The sequence below is a fragment of the Triticum urartu genome, chromosome 7 (assembly GCF_003073215.2).
Source record: "Triticum urartu cultivar G1812 chromosome 7, Tu2.1, whole genome shotgun sequence".
NCBI lineage: Eukaryota > Viridiplantae > Streptophyta > Magnoliopsida > Poales > Poaceae > Triticum > Triticum urartu.
Genome location: NC_053028.1, coordinates 203,947,379 through 203,971,492, shown reverse-complemented (window position 1 = coordinate 203,971,492; position 24,114 = coordinate 203,947,379). Strand labels below are relative to the sequence as shown.

At 46.2% G+C, this 24,114-nt stretch overlaps 1 protein-coding gene across 1 annotated transcript; it reads left to right on the top strand.

Moving 5' to 3' along the window:
* The first annotated feature begins 14,205 nt into the window (after nt 1-14,205).
* Nucleotides 14,206-22,824, top strand: LOC125520257 (tRNA(adenine(34)) deaminase, chloroplastic). The gene is made up of 4 exons (XM_048685124.1): nt 14,206-18,656; nt 18,743-18,830; nt 19,295-19,422; nt 22,299-22,824. The coding sequence occupies exons 1-4, from the start codon at nt 14,353-14,355 to the stop codon at nt 22,570-22,572; spliced, it is 4,794 nt and encodes a 1,597-aa protein (XP_048541081.1). The 5' UTR covers nt 14,206-14,352; the 3' UTR covers nt 22,573-22,824.
* Nucleotides 22,825-24,114: the final 1,290 nt, after the last annotated feature.

The following is a 24,114-nucleotide window of genomic DNA, read 5'->3' as shown; positions in this document are numbered from 1 at the left end:
ACTTGCATGATTTGAATAGAACTAACCCGGACTGACGCTGTTTTCAGCAGAATTACCATGGAGTTATTTATGTGCAGAAACAAACGTTCTCGGAATGACCTGAAACTTCACGGAGCAACTTTTTGGAAAATATAAAAAATACCTGCAAAAGATGAAGGCCAGGGGGCCCACCACCTCTCCATGAGGGTGGGGGCGCGCCCCCTACCTCGTGGGCCCCCTGGTGCCTCTCTGACTCCAACTCCAACTCTATATATTGTGTTTCGGGGAGAAAAAAATTAGAGAGAAGAATTCATCGCGTTTTACGACGATACGGAGCCGCCGCCAAGCCCTAAAACCTCTCAGGAGGGCTGATCTGGAGTCCGCTCGGGGCTCCGGAGAGGGGAGTCTGTCGCCATCGTCATCATCAACCATCCTCCATTACTAATTTCATGATGCTCACCGCCGTGCGTGAGTAATTCCATCGTAGGCTTGTTGGACAGTGATGGGTTGGATGGGATCTATCATGTAATCGAGTTAGTTTTGTTACGGTTTGATCCCTAGTATCCACTATGTTCTGAGATTGATGTTGCTATGACTTTGCTATGCTTAATGCTTGTCACTAGGGCCCGAGTGCCATGATTTTAGATCTGAACCTATTATGTTTTCATCAATATATGAGTGTTCTTGATCCTATCTTGCAAGTCTATAGTCACCTATTATGTGTTATGATCCGTTAACCCCGAAGTGACAATAATCGGGATACTTACCGGTGATGACCGTAGTTTGAGGAGTTCATGTATTCACTATGTGTTAATGCTTTGTTCCAGTACTCTATTAAAAGGAGGCCTTAATATCCCTTAGTTTCTGTAAGGACCCCACTGCCCCGGGAGGGTAGGACAAAAGATGTCATGCAAGTTCTTTTCCATAAGCACGTATGACTATGTTCAGAATACATGCCTACATTATATCAATGAATTGGAGCTAGTTCTGTGTCACCCTAGGTTATGACTGTTACATGATGAACCGCATCCGGCATAATTCTCCATCACCGATCCATTGCCTACGAGCTTTCCATATATTGTTCTTCGCTTATTTACTTTCCCGTTGCTATTGCTATCATCACTACAAAATACCAAAAATATTACTTTTACTATTGTTACCTTTTGTTACCGTTATCACTACTATCACATTACCTTGCTACCAAATACTTTGTTGCAGATATTAAGTTTCCAGGTGTGGTTGAATTGACAACTCAGCTGCTAATACTTGAGAGTATTCTTTGGCTCCCCTTGTGTTGAATCAATAAATTTGGGTTGAATACTTTACCCTCGAAAACTATTGCGATCCCCTATACTTGTGGGTTATCAAGACTATTTTCTGGCGCCGTTGCCGGGGAGCATAGCTCTATTCTTTGACTCACTTGGGATTTATATCTTCTTAGCATTATGAAGAACTTGAAAGATCCAAGAACCAAGATTTATCCCTCAACTACGAGGGGAGGTAAGGAACTGCCATCTAGCTCTGCACTTGATTCACCTTCTATTTTGAGTAAGCTTGCGACACCTACACCTGCTTCTGCTATTCGTTCTGATATGCCGCATGTTATTGATGATGCCACTTCTGCTATGCATGATACTTATGATGAAACTACTTCTATGCTTGATACTACTGTGCCACTTGGTAAATTTCTTGATGAACAACTTGCTAGGGCTAGAGAGATTGAAAATATTGAATCTGATAATACTGATGAAAGTGATGATGAGGAATCACTTGTTATTCCTGAGGGTTATGTCTTTGATCAAGAAGCTTCTTTAGCTATTTTAGCTTGCAAAGATAGAAACGAACTTAAGAGGTTATTAGCTAAATGGAATAAGCAATCTCTAAATGCTAGAATGAAACCTGACCCTGCTTTTGCTACTTCACCTATTTGTGTTACTGATAAGGATTATGAATTCTCTGTTGATCCTGATATAATTACTTTGGTTGAGTCTGATCCTTTTCATGGCTATGAATCTGAAACTGTTGTGGCACATCTTACTAAATTAAATGATATAGCTACCCTGTTTACTAAAGATGAGAGAACTCGCTACTTTTATATCCTTAAAATATTTCCGTTCTCATTAAAGGGTGATGCTAAGATATGGTTTAATTCTCTTGATCCTGGTTGTGTGCGTAGTCCCCAGGATATGATTTATTACTTCTCTACTAAATATTTCCCTGCTCATAAGAAACAAGCTGCTTTGAGGGATATATATAATTTTGTGCAAATTGAAGAAGAGAGTCTCCCACAAGCTTGGGGGAGGCTTCTCCAATTACTTAATGCTTTGCCTGATCATCCTCTTAAGAAAAATGAAATACTTGATATCTTTTATAATGGACTAACCGATGCCTCCAAAGATTACCTAGATAGTTGTGCTGGTTCTGTTTTCAAGGAAAGAACACCGGATGAAGCTGAAATTCTATTGAATAATATGTTGACAAATGAAAATAATTGGACACCTCCGGAGCCAATTCCTAAGCCTATTCCTAAACCAACTCCGAAGAAGAGGGGTATTCTATTTCCCAGTCCTGAAGATATGCAGGAGGCAAAGAAATCTATGAAGGAAAAAGGTGTTAAAGCTGAAGATGTTAAGAATTTACCTCCTATTGAAGAAATACATGGTCTTAATTTACTGCTTGTTGAAGAAACATATGATCTTGATCCATCACCTATTGAAGAAACTCATGGTCTTGATAACCCGACACAGGTAGTAAAGGTAAATTCTCTCTATAGATATGATAAAGCTGAAATCCCATTTATTAAGTTTGCTAGCCCATGCTTAGATGAGTTTGATAAATTTATGGCTAAGCAAGAAGACTTTAATGCTTATTTTGGTAGACAATTGAAATACAATTCAAATATGCTTGAACACTTGGGTGATTATATGGCTAATGTCAAAGGTGAACTTAAACTTATTAGTAAACATGCTTCTATGGTTACCACTCAAGTAGAACAAGTACTTAAAGCTCAAAATGATTTGCTCAATGAATTGAATAGTAAGAATAATGATTATGCTGTTAGAGTGGCTACTAGAACTGGTAGAATGACTCAGGAACCTTTGTATCCTGAAGGCCATCCTAAGAGAATTGAGCAAGATTCTCAGAGAAATAATATAGATGCACCTGGTCCTTCTAAAAGGAAGAAAAAGAAAAATGATAGGACTTTGCATGCTTCTAGTGAACCTATTACTGAAACACCTGAGAATCCAAATGATATTTATATTTCTGATGCTGAAACTCAATCTGGTAATGAACCTGAAACTAGTAATAATGTTAATGATAATGTTCATGATGATGCTCAACCTAGCAATGATAATGATATAGAAATTGAACCTGTTGTTGATCTTGATAACCCACAATCAAAGAATCAACGTTATGATAAGAAAGACTTTGTTGCTAGGAAACATGGTAAAGAAAAAGAGCCTTGGGTTCAGAAACCCATGCCTTTTCCTCCCAAACCATCCAAGAAAAAGGATGATGAGGATTTTGAGCGCTTTGCTGAAATGATTAGACCTATCTTTTTGCGTATGCGATTAACTGATATGCTCAAAATGAATCCTTATGCTAAGTATATGAAAGATATTGTTACAAATAAGAGAAAGATACCGGAAGCAGAAATTTCTACCATGCTTGCTAATTATACTTTTAAGGGTGGAATACCAAAGAAACTAGGAGATCCCGGTGTACCCACTATACCATGCTCTATTAAAAGAAACTATGTTAAAACTGCTTTATGTGATCTTGGAGCCGGTGTTAGTGTTATGCCTCTCTCTTTATATCGTAGACTTGATTTGAATAAGTTGACACCTACTAAAATATCTTTGCAAATGGCTGATAAATCAACTGCTATACCTGTCGGTATTTGTGAGGATGTGCCTGTTGTAGTTGCAAACGTTACTATTTTAATGAACTTTGTTATTCTTGATATTCCCGAGGACGATAGTATGTCTGTTATTCTTGGAAGACCCTTTTTGAATACTGCAGGGGCTGTCATTGATTGCACTAAAGGCAATCTCACTTTTCATGTTAATGGTAATGAGCATACGGTACACTTTCCGAGGAAACAACCTCAAGTCCACAGTATCAATTCTATTTGAAAAATTCCATCGATTATATTTTGAGGTTTTGAATTTCCTCTTCCTATTGTCAAGAAGAAACATGATATTCTTATTATTGGGGATGTGCATATCCCCGTTGAAGTAACATAGTGTTATTCGAAATTTCTCCGGTTCCATGTTATTCGGAATGAGTTCTTTAACAAGACTTGATCAACCTTGTTAGTGGATTCCTTTTGATGATCATGAGATGGATGAAACTAGAAAGCACAACCTTCTGTACCCCACTTTTACTTTCTATTATTTATATTAAATAAAATAAAAATAAATATTTTTCTGTCTGTTATCTAATTATCCGTGCAATATAAAAATACCCTGAAAATAGAAGTTCTCCAAATGCCCTGAAATTTAAATATGATTTTTTCTAGAATATTTGAGAATATTTTGCACTGAGAACACATCAGGGGGTCAACCACTTGCCCACAAGGGTGGAGGGCGCGCCCCCTGCCTTGTGGGCCCACGGTGGCCCTCCTCCACTTATCCTTTCACCCACACACTCCTTCTTCCTCCCCCAAACACGAATATCCAACTCAAACCCGAGTCCAAGCTCGTTTTGCTGCCATTTTCGATCTCCTTGCTCAAAGCACCTCTCACAAAACTGCTTGGGGAGATTGTTCCTTGGTATGTGACTCCTCCATTAGTCCAATTAGTTTTTGTTCTAGTGCTTTATTCATTGCAAATTTTTGCTGCTTAGGTGACCCTGTTCTTGAGCTTGCATGTAAAATTTATATGGTTCCAAGTAGTTTTGATGCATGATATAGGCCCTAGGCACTTGTAGGAGTAGTTGCTATAAATATTATTGAGTTTGGTTTACTTTTATTTTGAAGATACTAAAAATTTCATAATTTTTCAGAAAATGATGAGGAGACTTTTGAGGGGCTCATCGAGCCAAAGCTCGAAGGAAAAGGCACCAAAGCCTAAGTATAATCTGCCTCGCATCGCGGAGGTTCGAGCGTGTGAATGGCCTTCCGATGATTTCTTGAGAGCAGCCGGTATTTATGAAGATTTTCATGAATTGGCTAAGAATGCAGGCTCACCGCTTTCCTCCACGACCAATGCGATCAGTATCTCTTACTCACAAATACCTTTGTGCAAAACTTTCATTTCCATTCTAGGAGCTCACCACCTACGGTGGAGTTTCATTTATATGATGAGCATAAGGAGATGTCACTTTATAATTTTGTCGGGTTTGTTTAGTCCCTTTTGAGGGCAAGACAGAAAAACCACATCGCGATGATGTGGAGGGGTTTATTGATACTATCACTGTAGGGGAAACAAGGAAGGTTTCCGATGCACGAATCACTAGCATACATTTTCCTGTTTTACGTTACTTTGCATTATTTGCTAGTCGTTGTTTAATTGGTCGCGGAAACTATGGAAACCTTAGTATCCCTGACATTATTATTTTGCTCCACGGTTTATACGGTGATAACTCTGTTAGTATGGGCGGTATTATTGCCAAACGGTTAAGTCTGAACCGTACCAAGGGCCCCATCTTTGGAGGCATCTATGCTTCACGCCTAGCTGCACATTTTAACATACCTATTAGGCAGTATGAGAAGGAAGAAAAGGCGCTGCCTCGTGTTTATCTAGATTATAAAAGTATGGTGGCACATGATTTTATTATTAAGAATAGGGAAGGAGAGCTTAAATACCAATTGTTCTTTAATAAACATCATCCTGAGACTATTACCCTGCCTGCTCCTTCTTTGTTTGATTTATCTGTAGGCTAGTACCTTGTTCCGTTAAAGGCTATTCACGCCTATCGGAACCCTGCACCAGCCATGGAGCTAGAGCCAGAACCACAAGTTGATCCTCCACGACAGTCTAATTATCAGTGGGATCCGGAGATGATTGTCAGCCAGTGGCAATCAGAGTCTTCCTCTTCTTCATCTCAGTACGACCCCAACTACTATTATGGATATCTGCCAGGCCAGCCATGGCCATAGACCAACTTAGGCCAAAAGCCTAAGCTTGGGGGAGTACGTATTTCCCACCGATATTACATTTATGTTCACACACTCATTGCTAGATGTCGGTGCTCATACTTTTTCATTGTATCATCCATGCTAGTTTAATTTCCTTTTTATGCTTTCTTCTTGTGTGTTTAATAAACCTTAAGAAAAACCAAAAAAAATAGTTGTAACTCCTAGCTAGTTTTAATTTCCATGCTTGTAGTAATAATTAAAAAGAAAACCCAAAAATATTTCCTGTTCTTCTTTTACTTGTTGGGAGCTTTCCCGTGTAAATAGTTTTATTTCTTTTCTTTGGGGGTCGATAGGAGAAGACCATAATTAAATTGTTGAAGTAGCTCTTATATGCATACTTGTTGATCTGACAAAAGAGCCCATATTGCCCTGTCTTCTCTTGTTTATTGAATGCTTGCAGATTCCAGCTTAGTCCAATGCACGTGCACTATTATTATTATTCACACTATTCGGTCGTGCAAGTGAAAGGCAATTATGACGATATATCATGGACTGACTAAGATGAGAAAAGCTGGTATGAACTTGATCTCTTTTGTTTTTGTAAATATGATTAGTTCATCGTTCCTGATTCAGCCTATTATGAATAAACATGTTTGCAATGACAACTAGAGATCATAGTTTCTTATGCCATGCTTGATTAGCTATGAGTTATAATGGTTTACCTTGCGTGCCAACATGCTATTGAAATGGTTATGATGTGGTATGATAGGGTGGTATCCTCCTCTGAATGATTTAAGTGACTTGACTTGGCGCATGTTCACGCATGTAGTTGAAACAAAATCAACATAGCCTTCACGATACTTATGTTCATGGTGGATTATATCCTACTCATGCTTGCATTCGGTGTTGATTAATTTTAATGCATGTTCATGACTGTTGTCGCTCTCTAGCTGGTCGCTTCCCAGTCTTTTGCTAGCCTTCACTTGTACTAAGCGGGAATAATGCTTGTGCATCCAATCCCTTAAACCCCAAAGTTATTCCACATGAGTCCACTATACCTACCTATATACGGTATCTACCTGCCGCTCCAAGTAAATTTGTATGTGCCAAACTCTAAGACTTCAAATAAATATCCTGTTTTGTATGCTCGAATAGCTCATGTATCAACTAGGGTTGTCTGTATCTTCCACGTTAGGCGGGTTATTCTCAAGAGGAGTGGACTCCGCTCCTCACTCACGAGATAAATGGATGGTCATCGGGATGCCCAGTCCCATGCTTTATGCAAACTAAATCAAAATAATTGCAAACAAAACTCCCCCTGGGGCTCTTGTTACTTGGAGGCACTCGTTGTTTCCAGCAAGCCATGGATTGATGCTTGTTGGTGGAAGGGGGAGTATAAACTTTACCATTCTGTTTGGGAACCGCCTATAATGTGTGTAGCATGGAAGATATCGCCATCTCTTGGTTGTTATGTTGAAAATGAAAGTATACCTCTCAAAATATTGTTCACCTCTGTTTCAAAACCGAGCTCTGGCACCTCTACAAATCCCTGCTTCCCTCTACGAAGGGCCTAACTATTTACTTTTATGACGAGTCATCATCCGCTTATTAAAAAGCACCAGTTGGAGAGCACCACTGTCATTTGCATTCAGTACTGTTAGTTTACATTGAGTATGACTTGACTGGATCTCTTTTACCATGAATTACAATGTCTAGTCAGTCCTTGGTCTTTAAAGGTGCTCTGCATTTATGTTTTGCGGTCTCAGATAGGGCTAGTGAGATCCATCTTGTTATATCATATTATGATTGTTTTGAGAAAGTGTTGTCATCCGAGATTTATTATTATTGCTCGCTAGTTGATTATGCTATTGATATGAGTAAACTTGAGACCTAAGCGTTATTGCGAATATGGTTAGTTATAATCTTTGCTAAAAACTTGCATGTCGGCTTTACATATTTACAACAACAAGAGCAAACAGAGTCTGTAAAAGTTTTTCTTTATCACTTTCAGTTTATCAACTGAATTGCTTGAGGACAAGCAAAGGTTTAAGCTTGGGGGAGTTGATACGTCTCCGTCGTATCTACTTTTCCAAACACTTTTGCCCTTGTTTTGGACTCTAACTTGCATGATTTGAATGGAACTAACTCGGACTGACGCTGTTTTCAACAGAATTACCATGGTGTTATTTATGTGCAGAAACAAACGTTCTCTGAATGACCTGAAACTTCACGGAGCAACTTCTTGGAAAATATAAAAAATACCTGGAAAAGATGAAGGCCAGGGGGCCACCACCTCTCCACGAGGGTGGGGGGCGCGCCTGCCCCCCTAGGGCGCCCCCTACCTCGTGGGCCCCCTGGTGCCTCTCCGACTCCAACTCCAACTCTATATATTGTGTTTCGGGGACAAAAAATCAGAGAGAAGAATTGACACGTTTTACGATACGGAGCCGCCGCCAAGCCCTAAAACCTCTTGGGAGGGCTGATCTGGAGTCCGTTGGGGGCTCTGGAGAGGGGAATCCGTCGCCATCGTCATCATCAACCATCCTCCATCACCAATTTCATGATGCTCACCGCCGTGCGTGAGTAATTCCATCGTAGGCTTGCTAGACGGTGATGGGTTGGATGGGATCTGTCATGTAATCGAGTTAGTTTTGTTAGGGTTTGATCCCTAGTATCCACTATGTTCTGAGATTGATGTTGCTATGACTTTGCTATGCTTAATGCTTGTCACTAGGTCCCGGGTGCCATGATTTCAGATCTGAACCTATTATGTTTTCATCAATATATGAGTGTTCTTGATCCTATCTTGCAAGTCTATAGTCACCTATTCTGTGTTATGATCCGTTAACCCCGAAGTGACAATAATCGGGATACTTACCGGTGATGACCGTAGTTTGAGGAGTTCATGTATTCACTATGTGTTAATGCTTTGTTCCGGTACTCTATTAAAAGGAGGCCTTAATATCCCTTAGTTTCCGTAAGGACCCCGCTGCCACGGGAGGGTAGGACAAAAGATGTCATGTAAGTTCTTTTCCATAAGCACGTATGACTATGTTCGGAATACATGCCTACATTATATTGATGAACTGGAGCTAGTTCTGTGTCACCCTATGTTATGACTGTTACATGATGAACCACATCCGGCATAATTCTCCATCATTGATCCGGTGCCTACGAGTTTTTCATATACTGGTTTACGCTTATTTACTTTTCCTTTGCTACTGTTACAATCACTACAAAAAATACCAAAAACATTAATTTTGTTGTCTTTACTTTGTTACTGTTACCACCACTATCATATTACTTTGCTACTAAACACTTTGCTGCAGATACTAAGTTTCTAGGTGTGGTTGAATTGACAACTCAGCTGCTAATACTTGAGAATATTCTTTGGCTCCCCTTGTGTCGAATCAACAAATTTGGGTTGAATACTCTACCCTCGAAAACTGTTGCGATCCCCTATACTTGTGGGTTATCAGGACTGCTAGGCGTTCATAATGTCTTGAGTTGCTGGGAAAATGGGTGCGTCACCTAGCGGTGCTTCAAGGACATATGCTTTCTTAGCAGCTATGAGGATGATCCTCAAGTTACGGACCCAATCCGTATAGTTGCTACCATCGTCTTTCAGCTTGGTTTTCTCTAGGAACGCGTTGAAGTTGAGGGCAACATTAGCGTGGGCCATTTGATCTACAAGACATACTGTAAAGACATTTTAGACTAAGTTCATGATAATTAAGTTCATCTAATCAAATTATTTAATGAACTCTCACTCAGACAGACATCCCTCTAGTCATCCAAGTGATACATGATCCGAATCGACTAGGCTGTGTCTGATCATCACATGAGATGGACTAGTCATCAACGGTGAACATCTCCATGTTGATCGTATCCACTATACGACTCATGTTCGACCTTTCGGTCTCTCGTGTTCCGAGGCCATGTCTGTACATGCTAGGCTCGTCAAGTCAACCTAAGTGTTTTGCATGTGCAAATCTGGCTTACACCCGTTGTATGCGAACGTTAGAATCTATCACACCCAATCATCACGTGGTGCTTCGAAACAACGAACCTTCGCAACGGTGCACAGTTAGGGGGAACACTTTTCTTGAAATTTTAGTGATGGACCATCTTATTTATGCTACCGTCGTTCTAAGCAAATAAGATGTAAACATGACAAACATCACATGCAAATCATAAAGTGACATGATATGGCCAATATCATCTTGCACCTTTGATCTCCATCTTCGAGGCACGGCATGACCACCATCGTCACCGGCATGACACCATGATCTCCATCATCGTGTCTTCATGAAGTTGTCTCGCCAACTATTACTTCTACTACTATGGCTAACGGTTAGCAATAAAGTAAAGTAATTACATGGCATTTTCATTGACATGCATATCATACAATAAATTAAGACAACTCCTATGGTTCCTGCCGGTTGTCATACTCATCGACATGCAAGTCATGATTCCTATTACAAGAACATGATCAACCTCATACATCACATATATCATTCATCACATCCTTTTGGCCATGTCACATCACATAGCATACCCTGCAAAAACAAGTTAGACGTCCTCTAATTGTTGTTGCATGTTTTACGTGGCTGCTATGGGTTTCTAGCAAGAATGTTTCTTACCTACGCAAAACCACAACGGTGATATGCCAATTGCTATTTACCCTTTATAAGGACCCTTTTCATCGAATCCGATCCGACTAAAGTGGGAGAGACAAACACCCGCTAGCCACCTTATGCATCAAGTGCATGTCAGTCGGTGGACCCAGTCTCACGTAAGCGTACGTGTAAGGTCGGTCCGGGCCGCTTCATCCCACAATGCCGCCGAATCAAGATAAGAGTAGTAACGGTAAGCAAATTGAACAAATCATCGCACACAACTGCTTTGTGTTCTACTCGTGCATAGAATCTACGCATAGACCTAGCTCACGATGCCACTGTTGGGGAACGTAGCAATAATTCAAAAAATTCCTACGTGTCACCAAGATCAATCTAGAAGATGCTAGCAATGAGAGAGAGGGAGTGCATCTTCATACCCTTGAAGATCGCTAAGCGGAAACGTTGCAAGAACGCGGTTGATGGAGTCATACACGCATCGATTCAGATCGCGGTCGATTCCGATCTGTCTTCACGGTTGAAGGGTCGCGTCGTCGTTGAGCTCAACCTCGCCGTGCTCTGTCTTCACGGCGGGGAGACCCGGCTCCGCCTTCACCGGCGCGAGCCCCGACTCCGTCTTTGGCTTGACGAAGCACGGAGGAGGAGCCGACGAGGAGGCGCGCCGACCGCCCTTGTTGATGACGATGCCGGTGCTGCGAGTGCGTCGGCCGAGCGCGTCTCCGCCGCGGGCTCGGCCTTGACGCCGAGCAGCACCGGAGTGCCGGAGGAGTGTAAGGAAGAGCGCGAGGAGGAAGAGGAGGAGGAGCCGAACCTCCTTGGCGCCCATGGCCCATCGCGTCGGCGGGGCGCCGCGGCCACCCTCGCCGGGGGTACGCCAACGGCGGGTTGTTGTCGCCCTCGAGGTGCGTCAGCATGCCCTCGAGTGTGCGGCCGGGGACGCCCCACCACAGGTGGCGCTCCTCGCTGTTCTTCAGGCCGCCGACCACCGCCGCGTCGTTGGTGGACGCCAGCCGCTGCTGCTGACGGCGTTGGAAGTACGCCGCCCAAGCCGCGTGGTTGTCGGCGGCGTACTGGGGGAGGGAGAGCTGGGCGTCGGTGAGGGAGGCGCGCACGACCTCGACCTTGTCGTCGGGCAACGGGGGAATGGGCACTCCCCCGTTGCTGAGCTTCCAGCCCGTCGGCCTGGCGCGCATGTCCGGCGGCGCCGGGATGTTCACCTGGAACAGGAGCCACGACTCCTGTTCGCGGAGAGTGCGGCGGCCGAAGCCGTTGGCCGCCGCCTTGTCTCCTAGGAAACGCTCGACCATCGGGAGAGGGGGGAGAGGGAGGGGCTGGGCGGTGGCTCACGGGAGAGAGAGGGCTTGGCGGCGGCGCTCGGGAGAGGTAAAGCTCGGCGGCGAGGGCGGGGCTTGTGTGGCCACAGGCGAGCGAGGCCACCGACTTATATAGTCATGTTGCGCCCATGTGTACGCGTGCGAGGAAGGGGAGGCGTCGGCGCATCGTCCCGTGACGAGCCGCCCGTGAGGAATCAATGGCAAGGCTGACCGGCGGCAGCCTTACCATTGATTCCCCGCGCGGGAAACCGGGGCGTTGGGGGAGGACGAGGCGCGGTGTCGCTGACGCGGCTAGCCCGCGGCTTTCTCGCGCCAAAACCGCTCGCCCCGGCGCCCCCGAGCGCCCCCAGCGTGCCGGGTTCGGCCTGAATCCGCCGTCGCTGATTTTGGCCCAGACCGACGAAAATCGGACTCCTGAGGTGCGACTGAGCCGTTTTTTCGGTGCCGACGCGAAAAAATCGTCTGCGAAGGCCTCCGCATGAAGATGCCGTGAGGCCATGATACCCCACGTTGCATCCACATCTCGCATCTTGTCGTCGCGCCGCCCATGACCTGCAGCAAGCCACCTTTTCCAAACGCAAACCAGTATCTTATCTTTTGTAGCTCTCCCCCAGCCCCGTGCCGCTCCCTCGCGGGGCGGCCCGGGCGCGAAAACCTAGCCGTCGCAGGCTGCAGACCTGCACCCCCCTCCCTCCGCCGCCGCCGGCGAGCGCCGTCGGGCAAAGCCCGCACGGCGTCGGCGGCGGCGGGCCTTTCTCTTCCCTCTCGCCTAGTGCTGGATCTGCGCGGGGCTGCTCCCCTGGGCGGAGGAGGCGCTCGGTGGCGCGGGTGAAGGGCGTTGTCGGGCGCGAGCGCGGCGCGGCCTGGCACGCGCTGGAGTCAGGCGGCACGTCCTTGCGAGCTGGAGGCTGGGCGGCGCACGCGGAGTGTGAGCTGCTGTGGTGCGGGCACGCGTGGATCTGACGTGCCGCAATCGCGGCGGCGGGTATGGCGGTCGGCTGGGCGTGGGACAGCGCGAAGGTGTGCGGGCGTTGCGGGAGCATCAAGCTCCTGGGCGTGGTGAGCAGGGGCTGAGCCCGATCTGGGCATTTTGCTTTCCCGATGCAGATCTGTCGGGATAGCTGGCCGGCGACCTCCTGGGCGCGGCCTGAGGGCTGAGATGTGGAACGGTGCTTGTGAGCCATGGAATTGGTATGCAGGAAGGGCTGGCTGGGTCACGGATTTGGGTGGGTGAGGCTGCCGGTGAAAGCCGCGCTCCGATTGTGGCCGGAGCAGTCGATGGCGGCGCCTACGGGCACCGTCCCCTTGTTGGAGGCATCGATGTCGCAGCCGCTCCCTTCCCCTGTCTAACATTCTTCGGGGGAAACCCTAGATCCGGTCTTCCGGGTCGGACAATGACGACGCTGGCTTTGCTTGGCATCGTGTCTCCTCTTGAGGACATCGTCTTGAAGTTAGACTCGGCCAGAGGGACTCAGTGCTCATGTAGGTGGATGGCAACGGCTTGTGTAGCATCTCCGTGAGAGCAGCAGAAGCACCCTCCGCATGCAAAGTGTGTTGGGCGAGTTATGTCAGCCAACCTTGCGGGATTGAAGCGGCATATGTTTGCTCTATCGGACATAGCGTTCCTCTTTGGTGTCGTCGAGTTTGGTGGATATGCTAGTGGCAGCCCGGATTGATACGACGGTTGTCGGTGTGCACCTTGGTAGCGATGTAAGCGCTCGAGTGCCCGGCCGGGTGTGTCGTGGGGTGTTGGCCTTCTGACATGTTGTATGTGTTGTGATGCTTTAGGCCTAGTCTTGTTAGGTGCCGCTAAGGTTTTCGCCCGGTTTTCCTTGATAAACTGAGCAACCCTTTCTCATTTTTTCTTTTTTAGCACTCGCCTTATGCAATGCATTCCTCCTCTGAGGGTGTTACTTGTAATATCTTTTTCTGATCAATGAATTTGGCAGCTCTCCTGCCAACATTCCAAAAAAAAAACGCAAACCAGTCGCGTACACGCAATTCAAGCTGCTAAGCCGCTAGCAGTCGCGTGACGGAAAAAAATTTAACGATGCTGTCTGATCCGGCACACAGCATGCGCCGCAGGTGGCTCACTGAACCAGTGTCAGGAACCAGTGGCGCCCAATCCGAGCCGTCCATTTCCGATCGGACAGCAGGGGAAGCATGTCTGGTGGGTTTGGCAGTCCCCTGACGTCCGGTCACGGGCGATCCAGTCTCCAGCCCGGGACGACACTCCCACCTCAAACCCCGCGCCCACAGCTCCACTCTCCGGCGGTCGGACCGCCGGCGGTCGCCGCGCGTCCCTCGTCCCGCTCCCGCCATGTACAGCTCCTACTCCGCCGCCGCCTTCGCCCTCAGGGCCGCGAAGCCGGCCTATAGCTCCCATTCCCCTTACGCCCCGTCGCACCACTGCAGCCAGCAGCACTACGACGGTGACGGTGCTCACCGCGAGCTACTCCCGCTCAACCCTCACCTCTCTCCCCGCTTCCTGCTCGACGGGTACCTCCTCCGCCACTCCGCTCACCTCCTCCTCCTCTCCGCGCGGCTCCGGCCCCCGCCCCCGCAGCATCCGCCGCACAGCTGCTGCCACCGGCGTGCGGCCGTCCGCTGCTGCTGCAGCGGCGGCAGCGGCGGCGGAAGGTCGTATGTTCAGCACGTTACTTGGGGATTGGAGGGGCGCGGGCACCGATGCTGCGGGCAGGGCGCTGGACGGTCGGATCTCGGAGTGGGTTGCCGGCGATTGAAGGCGCGGGGATGCGGTTGCGGCAGCTACGGCAGTGACAGGTTAGGCCTCGGAACTAGCTGTGGACATCGGGATACGCCGAGGTTGCTGGGGAGGGCGGTGCGGCAGGAAGTATGGGAGTATGAGGGCGGCCAGTGGCCGCACAGAAGTTGTTCGACGGAATGCCATAGTGATTGGGATGATGAAGAGGATGAGGATCAATGTGGTCACGCTCAGTGGGAGCGGCCAGGTAAGTCGAGTTTTAGAAGGAAGTGGAAAGAAGAAGAAGAAGAAGATGAAGATGATAGATGTAGAGATTGCCGTCAGAGGAAGGGTGTGGAAAATGAATACTATGATGAAGGCGGGTACAGTGGCCGACGGAGGGAAATTCGGGATGTGAATGGGATGCATGACAGGCATCGGTATCATCGGAGGAGGTTGGAGCAGAGGGGTTACATCGACGACGAGGATGCAAGGCGAAGAAGCGACTTGATGGAAGGGAGAGACAGGAGTGAGTTTGAATCTGATGAGGCAAGGAATGCTGGTGCTAGAAGATACAGTGAGAATGACAGGAAATATGATCGGAGAAGAGAAAGAAGGGATTCTGAATATGAGGATGTGTATGATGCTAGAAGAGTGGGAGCTGGCAGGTACAATGAGGATGACCGAAGATTTGATCGGAGAACAGGGAGGATGGATTTTGAAATCGATAGTGAGGATGATGTGAGAAGAGATGGGAGGCGCGTTAGAAATGATGATGAAAGATTTGTTATTCAGAACACAAGGAGAAAGAAGTATATGGAGGAGGATGATCAAGATATTGCTGAGCGCAAGCACTACTCACATGGTAGGTCTCAGAGGTCTGCATCTGCATTTCATGAGGATGATTCACAGAGGGCTTCGAGTTCAAGGAAGACTGTTGATACAAGAGTTTCAAGGGGGAATTCATCCTCGAGGGTGCGGTGGGATGATAATGTAGACCGACGAGCTTCACAAACATTGGAAGAGAGAGGCCGACGCTATTCTTCCTTAGTTGGTTTGTCAAATGATGAGAAAGATGAGTACGGTTATGATGATGCACAGCTTGTCAGGGTAAGAGATCATAGGACAGGAACACAAGATGTCAAGGTTATAACCGAGGATGATACGAGGTTGATTTCCAGTTCAAAGAACTCTTCCATTTTGAAGCACAGTAGCGATGTGGACCAGCAAGTAGCGGCACAAAAGGATGAATCAAAGAGCTCACAGAGGATAGTGGAGATATCAGTAAACAGAGGTAACAACACTGAACTGGATTCAGAAACACGGAGTAATCAACTGGAAGATAGAAGAAACTACATTGATAATAAGTCATCTTCTCTTCTAAGTTCTGTAAAGATGGCTAGTGACAGTAGAAGACAAATTGATCAGCATGATGTGGTGGATCAGCAGGTTGTCGCACTCACTGACTCAAGTACAAACACAGAAAAGCTCACAGATATAAAGATGGATAGTAGTCAACATGTTAGCAGGGCCTCTCACTCACAGAGAAATTATGAGGAAGTCAATCAGCTGGATATCGATGATAGATCTACCTCTGTAGAAAATATAACTCATATTACAAGAGACAAAAGGAGGTATGTAAACCAGCAGGTGATACATGAAACGGACATAGATGTGCAGAATGTTACACATGTTGATGTTTCCACAATTCATGCTAGTGATATTTCTGCCTCTAGGAGCTCACAAAATCGTTCTGACACTAGATCAGATGTAAACTCTATCACTAGCATAAGTCTCATTGACCAGGCAAGGGGCGAGCAAGAACAAATCCATCAAAACAAGGTCATTGCTGGCGATAGTACAATAGTCAGGGGTTCACAGAGTCATCATGACACTGGAGTGTATGGTCAAGTTCACTCGGCTTCAGTTATTGACAGCACAAAAGAGATGCAAGAACAAGCGGAACTTACTAAGGCCTGTACTAACAATGCTGCTACAACAAGTACTTCAGAAAGCCATATCCAAACAAGAATATATGATCAATTTCAGCCATCCTCATCTGTAAACACTGTTAGTAGTGTGGAGGAACAAATTGATCTTACTAAGATCCACGCTAGTGACACTGCGGTTGTTAGCAATTCGCATAACCGAAGCAACAATGAAGCTCGTAGGACTTCAGCCCTCAATATTGTGGGGGCAAGGGATAGCCGTGATGAGAGTGATCTGCAAATTACACAAGGTTCTGTTATAGACAGAAGCAATCAAGTTGGGACCACATTTTCTGAATCCTCCCAGGATTCTAGAGAAAGACTGACAAGAGTAGAAGAAACCGGGAGATTAGTGCACCATGACACAGTTTTGAATTCACAGCATACAGGCACTGGCAGAATCTCTGATGACAAAGATATTACTAGTTTGGGGATCGAGAGCACCGAAGAGGCATCTATCATTAATGTAGATATGGAGCAAAGAGGAACAATACTGGGAACGTCTGAAACTACCGCAAGAGAAAATATACAAGGTGGTTCATCTACCAGAAAGTCTGTCAACGAAAGCTTGTTAGAATCAGCTGCTCGATTAGAGAAATCATCTACATTTCATGTAGGACAATTCGTTAGTGAGCTCCAAAGAGGAGTCTCAGATGCAGATACTACTTCAACAAAGAAAACCGAGAAGTCCATAATGGAAGGTACAACGAGATCGTCATCCAGGTCCAGAATGAAGGGACCATCAGATGAGATTTGGGATGTTCAAAGTACTACTTCTCAAGAGACCTTTAAGACGGCTGATAAGGAGGAAGGGTTCTCAGCTGATGGAGGTACCAACTCAGCCTCTCAGACACCCAAAAGTGAAACTGCTATTGCTAAAAAAGTTCACAAGTCACTTTGGGCCTATGTTGCAGACATAGTCCGTCTTGGTTGGGTTAAGCATGGTGAATCTCATGACTCTACCAGCAAATCATTTAGGAAAAGTTCATCCAGTAATTCTCAGAGGTCGGAGGGTTGGCTGTCAAGTCACGGGCATGATAATGATGGCATTCAAAAGAGAAATTGGAGTAGCAAACAAAATGACCATTCATTGATGAAGTCACACAGTGGAGAATCAGAATCTATAGTAGCATCAACGCTAAAGGATGAAAGCTTGCCTACAGGTACACAAGGTTTGCAAATATCAGGAGCTGGCAATGTACCTGAAGTAGGTAGATCCAAAGGAGACTCCGCACCCAAAATAACCAAGGATGATGTGCAGATTTCAGGGGAGAGAGCAAAACAGTCTGAAGTGGGTGCATCACCTAAAGGAAATACCATCGGAAGCTCAGCTGAGGATAGCATATCAACTTTGGTAGATGTCACAGTAGGACATTCACCCGAACATGAAGCTGCTAGTTCATCCGGAATCTCAACTCAGGGTTCCGCTGAAATTAATGCTGGAAAAGGAGTCTCAGCCGGCACCTCTTCTACGACCATCAAAGCTAAGGAAGCTGGTCGCAGTGACGATGCAGGTAGCTGGAGATATGGACCTTCAGTTGCTATAACACCTTACCAGTTTCCTCAGACCCAGGCAATGGTACCACATGAAACTACCTCATCTGCTTTCTCAGAATTAACGGAATTACCTACTGGTGGTTCCACTGGGATGAAAGAAAAGATTGTTGGGCATAAGGCCCCTGAAGTTTTAAGAACAGAAGATAAAGATGCTGAGCTGAAGAGGAGAAAGATTCAGAGAAATAAGCAGGTATTGAAGGAAACATTTGATGAATGGGAGGAAGCATACCAGCATGATGCTAAACAGAGAAAGACTGATGAACTATTCATGAAGGAGGCTTTACTTGAAGCTCAGAGGGCTGCAGATATATGGGAAGTGCCAGTTGGAGCTGTGCTAGTACATAATGGTGAAATTATTGCTCGTGGTTGCAATCTGTAAGTATGGTATAATACTCGTATATTATAGTACGATGTAGCCAACAGTTGGCCAAAAGAATCTGAAATCTTAACTTTGTGTCCAGAGTTGAAGATCTCAGGGATTCAACTGCACATGCTGAAATTGTTTGTATAAGAGAAGCTTCTAGCAAACTGAAGACGTGGCGCCTGGCGGTACTATTTCACACCCAATACCATTTTTCTTTCTTACTCAATCCTGTCAAAGCATCGCAAGAGAATCCATTGCCCTCCTATTAAGTCATTTCCTTTGTTATATTGATTATTATTTATATTTATATGGTGCACAATCATCTCAAACTTGACATTTGGGAATTGGGCATGGATAATTGACGATGCACAATAATTACATGTGTATGGCTCATAGTTTCAGACAGGTCCATGTCCTTGGTCTTTGCTTGATGTATTGTCTGTAATTTTGTTCGTTGTTATTTTTGAAGTTCAGCAAGACTATTGCTTTTCAGTTATCACAAGCAATGTACATCTTTCTTTTTTGAAATTTCTTGTAAAATATTTTTTAATGAAAAGTTATGTATGCAAAATTCCTCAGTTTTGTGAATCCTTAGACTGTTACATATGTATCATCCTTTCCACAAATTTGCTAACTAAAACTAATGCAGGATACAACACTTTATGTGACACTGGAACCTTGTGCAATGTGTGCTGGTGCTATTCTTCAAGCAAGAGTTGACACTGTAGTATGGGGAGCCCCGAACAAGCTTCTTGGAGCGGATGGAAGCTGGGTTAGGTATGGGAAGTATACCATATTACCATGTAGCACAATATCATAGTTGGTTATTTTTTTATACCACAATATTTTGCCTTCAAAATATTGTTATTTGGATTCATCTGGCAATCTAACTTCTCAAGATGATGTTATAGTTCAGATGCTGGGCTGTAGTTAGTCGTTTTCTGGTCTTAGTGAGTTAAGGAGAAAATCCTAGTCATACCCCCCTCCCCAACACGCACACATACCTGTTCTCCACAGCCAAAAAGGATTATCCATGTACCTTATTGGTTGAATGATTACACCACCATCTTCAAGGTATGCCCTAACATTTTTTACAGAAAAACTACAAGGGAGGCTCCGACAATACGATAAATAGAAACCCAAGTTCGAGTCAATGAATACTTGACTCCAGGTGGTGGGATTGTACATACACGTTAGTTGGAGTGCGATGGCAATGGTGTATCTTGTTAGCCTTTTCTGAACGTGGAAGGGGATAATATGGCCTTTTCCTTTCTATCAGATAGATACCATATGCCAGCACCATAAGTTGCGTTTATTCATTTTTTGCTGGTTCAAATGGTTATTAGGCTGCATGTGGAACGTGTTGCAGAAAAAGGTGAAGCTTGTTGCCCTGATGCCCATCTACTTTGTAATGCTAAATATCCTAATTTTATATAAAAAATGGAAGTAAAAACAGCTATTCCCCACTTCTCCAAGCAACTAAAGATCCTATTAGATGTATTGCTTTTCGTTAGCTAACAAAGATTTGACTTTGCATTTCATTCTAGTATCTGTCTCTGTTATGGCGATGCTAGAAGGAGGGCGCGAGAGGGCCGGCCGGGGGCCTTTTTGCCCACGGCCGGGCAAGAGGGAGAGGATTTCCTTCTTAATTCTTGCTTGATTAGATTGATACATCTCCTCTCTTTATATAGCGAGGTTACTTGACTCCCAAGCAAGGCTTACTTGACCCCTAAGCAAGCGACCCTTATCTCTAATTAACCCTAAGACTAACGGGCTATACCGTCAGCCCAGGCCATTAGGCCCATTACGTACTCTAACACTACACCTCACCTGGACATGCAACTTGTCCTCGAGCTGCAGCCTAACCAACTTATAACCATGACTCGACGCAACACAAACCTAACATCTAAAAACAAGCCTTTTACATCTCGGCTTGTTTTATTACTCTCAACCTGAAATGGATTGGGATGCTTTATTTTGGACCCCTTAACAAAAAGTGGACACCATCCGCACGTCGGACGTGCACGTGTACAACCACCTGGTTCCGATGGACACCACCTGGACAAAAGGAGTGCATGTGTATGGCCACCTGGAAGTGGTCGCAAGAGCGACCAGCAGAGGCGCCCTCGCGGCGGCCGACGGCGGAATGCAGTGGTGCTACGCGGTGTGCTCCTGTCGGTGACACCCTGCCTTCTCCCCGCCGGACGGCTGTTGGTCTGCACTACACAGGGAAGAGTGGAGGGCTTGCGATGGAGAATGACGAGGAGGGGTGCGTCCCCCAACCGCCGATGTCGCAGACTTTGAGGTCGCTGTCCGCGGGAAAAACAGCATGCCCGTCGCCCGTGGGGGAAACCGCATGCCCAAGATCCCCGACGCAGTGGATGAGATCGAGGTCCTTTGCGCAGCGAAGGGCAATTTGGAGGAGCGGCAGCTGCAGACCACGCATCTCCCGCACACGCCGACGCGCTAGGAGGCCGCGCGCGGCAGCCTGCAGCCTCACCGCCGCCGACACGTGGCGGGTAGTGATCCAAGTCAGAAGCGGTGACGACGACGGCAGGAACTTGATCTGCTGGATGGGGACGCCCTGGGGAAGCGGCGATGGCGACGACGGGAACTTGATCTGGTGGATCGGGACTCCCGTCGGCACGATCGATGTGGGACCGGAGCTGACCGCCGGTGGCTGCTGCACGGAGCGCCGGGCGCGGTGGCTGCCACTGCAGCCAGGGCGGGGCGGTGGTGGCTGTGGATGGCAGCTGCAACGGCTCGGCGAGCGCGGCGGGGACACCCTGGGGCAGCAGTGGCTGCTGCGGCAGAGCGCCGTGCGCGGCGGAGGCCGCCAGGAGCGGCGGCTGCCACTGCAGCCAGGGCGGGGCGGTGGTGGCGGTGGATGGCAGATGCAGCGGCCCTGCGAGCGCGGTGGAGGCCTCCTGGTGCGGCGGCTGCCACAGCAGCCACGACGGCGCGGTGGCGGCGATGGGCGGCGCAGCCGGGTGCGGCCTGTAGGACCCGGCCAAGAACAGGCGGATCTCCTGGACCGCCTGGGTTAGGTCCCGCAGCGCCCCGGACACCTCCTCCGAGGTGAGGACGGCGGGGGCGGGCGCGACGGAGGATCCCGGCACGGGTAGGAGCGGGGCGACGGTCATGGTGGTCGCCGAGGTGACCGGCAGCGGAAGAAACGGGTTGGGCAGCGGTGAAGACATGATCGAACTGAAGTTAGCTGATACCAAATTGTTATGGCGATGCTAGAAGGAGGGCGCCACGACCGGGCAAGAGGGAGAGGATTTCCTTCTTAATTCTTGCTTGATTAGATTGATATATCTCCTCTCTTTATATAGAGAGGTTACTTGACTCCCCAGCAAGGCTTACTTGACTCCTAAGCAAGCGACCCTTATCTCTAATTAACCCTAAAACTAATGGGCTATACCGCCAGCCCAGGCCATTAGGCTCATTACGTACTCTAACAGTCTCAAACACAAATCAGATTGATATATAAGATTAAATCACCTAGAAATGGTTTCCAGAGTCAAGTCATGTATGAGTGAACTGCTTTGAATAATGGGCAATGGCTTTCATCATCATATATGTACTGTCAATTCTATACACCTCATTCATCATAGACATGAACTTAAGAGACAGCTGCACTTGTTTTATAGGCTTTTCCCTGGAGATGGGCAAACAAGCACATTGGATCCATCGAACCAGAAGCAAACTGCCGGGCCTGTGCACCCATTCCATCCAAAGATAATCGTAAGGCGTGGTGTCCTCTCCACGGAGTGCTCGGAGATAATGCAGCAGTTCTTCCAGCTGAGAAGGAAGAAGAAGAGGGCAGAGTCGCCACCTCGCGCGCACTACTCGGGGCATCGTCACCATCCGATCAAGTTTTTCACCAAGATGCAACACATGTTTGGCACTGTTTTCTGTTTATAGTAGTACTTCTTTTCTTGTCCCAATTGTATGTAGTTGTAGACTCGGCAGCTTTCGCATTCAACCTTTCAGGGCTTCTGTGCAACGTCATCCTTGTTTCCTTCTTTGGATGCCAAGCTAATTGTCATTTTGTGTATCGGTTGTGTTTTTTCTTTGTCATGCAAAGGCTATTTAGATGTAATAATATTGAAAATAAGTTCTCTGGCAGGTTTATGTCTACAGAGCCTGCAAATAATTTCCTTGTGTTGGGGAGAAGAGAACTTAGAACTCGTCCATTTCATTTGTACTAGTGGCAAAAGGGTAAAAAAGAGAGCACAAGGTTATCATTGAGACAGTTCGATATGGATGTGTAAAAAACAGTGCAGAGTGCGGCGTTTTTGCTCCCGAGCTCATCTGCATCCTCCTTAACGAAAAAAATCAAAACAAATTCAAAAAATTCCAATTTTTTTTTGTATGGTAGATAAGTTTATGCGTGAGGTGTGCTTCAAGTTTCAACTCATTTGGACCTCTGAGCAACTCTCAGCAAAAAAGACAAATTCAGGGTCTGTAAAAAAGTTTACTGTTCACACACTGTTCTGACCCAATTTGTTTTTTTTTTGCCGAGAGCTGCTCAAATGTCCAAATAAGTTGAAATTTGGAACGAACTTCACACATATAATTATCTATCACACAAAAATATTGGATTTTTTTTTTGCATTTTTTAGTATTTGTTTTGATTTTTTTCTGACCGGGTGCAGACGAGCCTAGGCACTGAATTGGGTTTTTGGTTTTTTAATCACTTTTGTAGATGCAGAGTTGCATCGGCGTGGAGATGGATGCATAGCTGCGCACCGATGTGGAGATGGCGTCTACGTGTTCCTAGAAACACCAGTCATGTTTAGAGCTCAACGAGAAGTATGACAACAAGCATAATTCTCAGGCCAGTCCAGCATTGAAGCCACACCAAATTATTGGTGGGCACATGGTTCCTGTTCCCGCTAGAGGCAGACACTAATGATGACACATATGTAATTTTGCATTGTAATCTTAGCTGGTTGATGGCTTTATTAATTCAAAGTCGGACCCTCCTTGAGCCTTTATTCTAAAAGAAAATGATGAGGTGGTGGGCACATGGTTCCCGTTCCTCCTGCTGGAGGCAGACACTAATGATGAAGCACGGGTAATTTTACATTATAATCCTAGCTGGTTGATGGCTTTGTTAATTCAAAGCCGAGCTTTTCTTAAGCCTTCGTTCTAAAAGAAAATGATGAGGTACAGAGTGATGTATGGGAGAGTACGTTATCCCGATGCCTCTCAAACTTATGAATCCGCTAGACAGTATGACTTGACATCAGTATCACTATTCACCTAGAACAACAACAGTCTCGGATCAGAGGCTAGCTTGTCTTCTCGCAGTTTTATGCATAGTTCCAAAAGATTGTACTACCAATCTACTAATGTGCAACTCAGCTGGAACATGGTCCCGACGACTCCTTATATCACCCTGGCACAAGGCAAGCCAGTGAAGATTCCTACCATACCAACCGTGTGTACTCAGAACGTACA

What these genes read in the sequence shown, in the direction of transcription:
- LOC125520257 (XM_048685124.1), top strand. Translation starts at nt 14,353, where the DNA reads ATGTACAGCTCCTACTCCGCCGCCGCCTTCGCCCTCAGGGCCGCGAAG. An exon ending in ATTGCTCGTGGTTGCAATCT is followed by an intron (nt 18,657 to 18,742) that starts GTAAGTATGGTA and finishes CTTTGTGTCCAG; the next exon opens with AGTTGAAGATCTCAGGGATT. An exon ending in GCGGATGGAAGCTGGGTTAG is followed by an intron (nt 19,423 to 22,298) that starts GTATGGGAAGTA and finishes CTTGTTTTATAG; the next exon opens with GCTTTTCCCTGGAGATGGGC.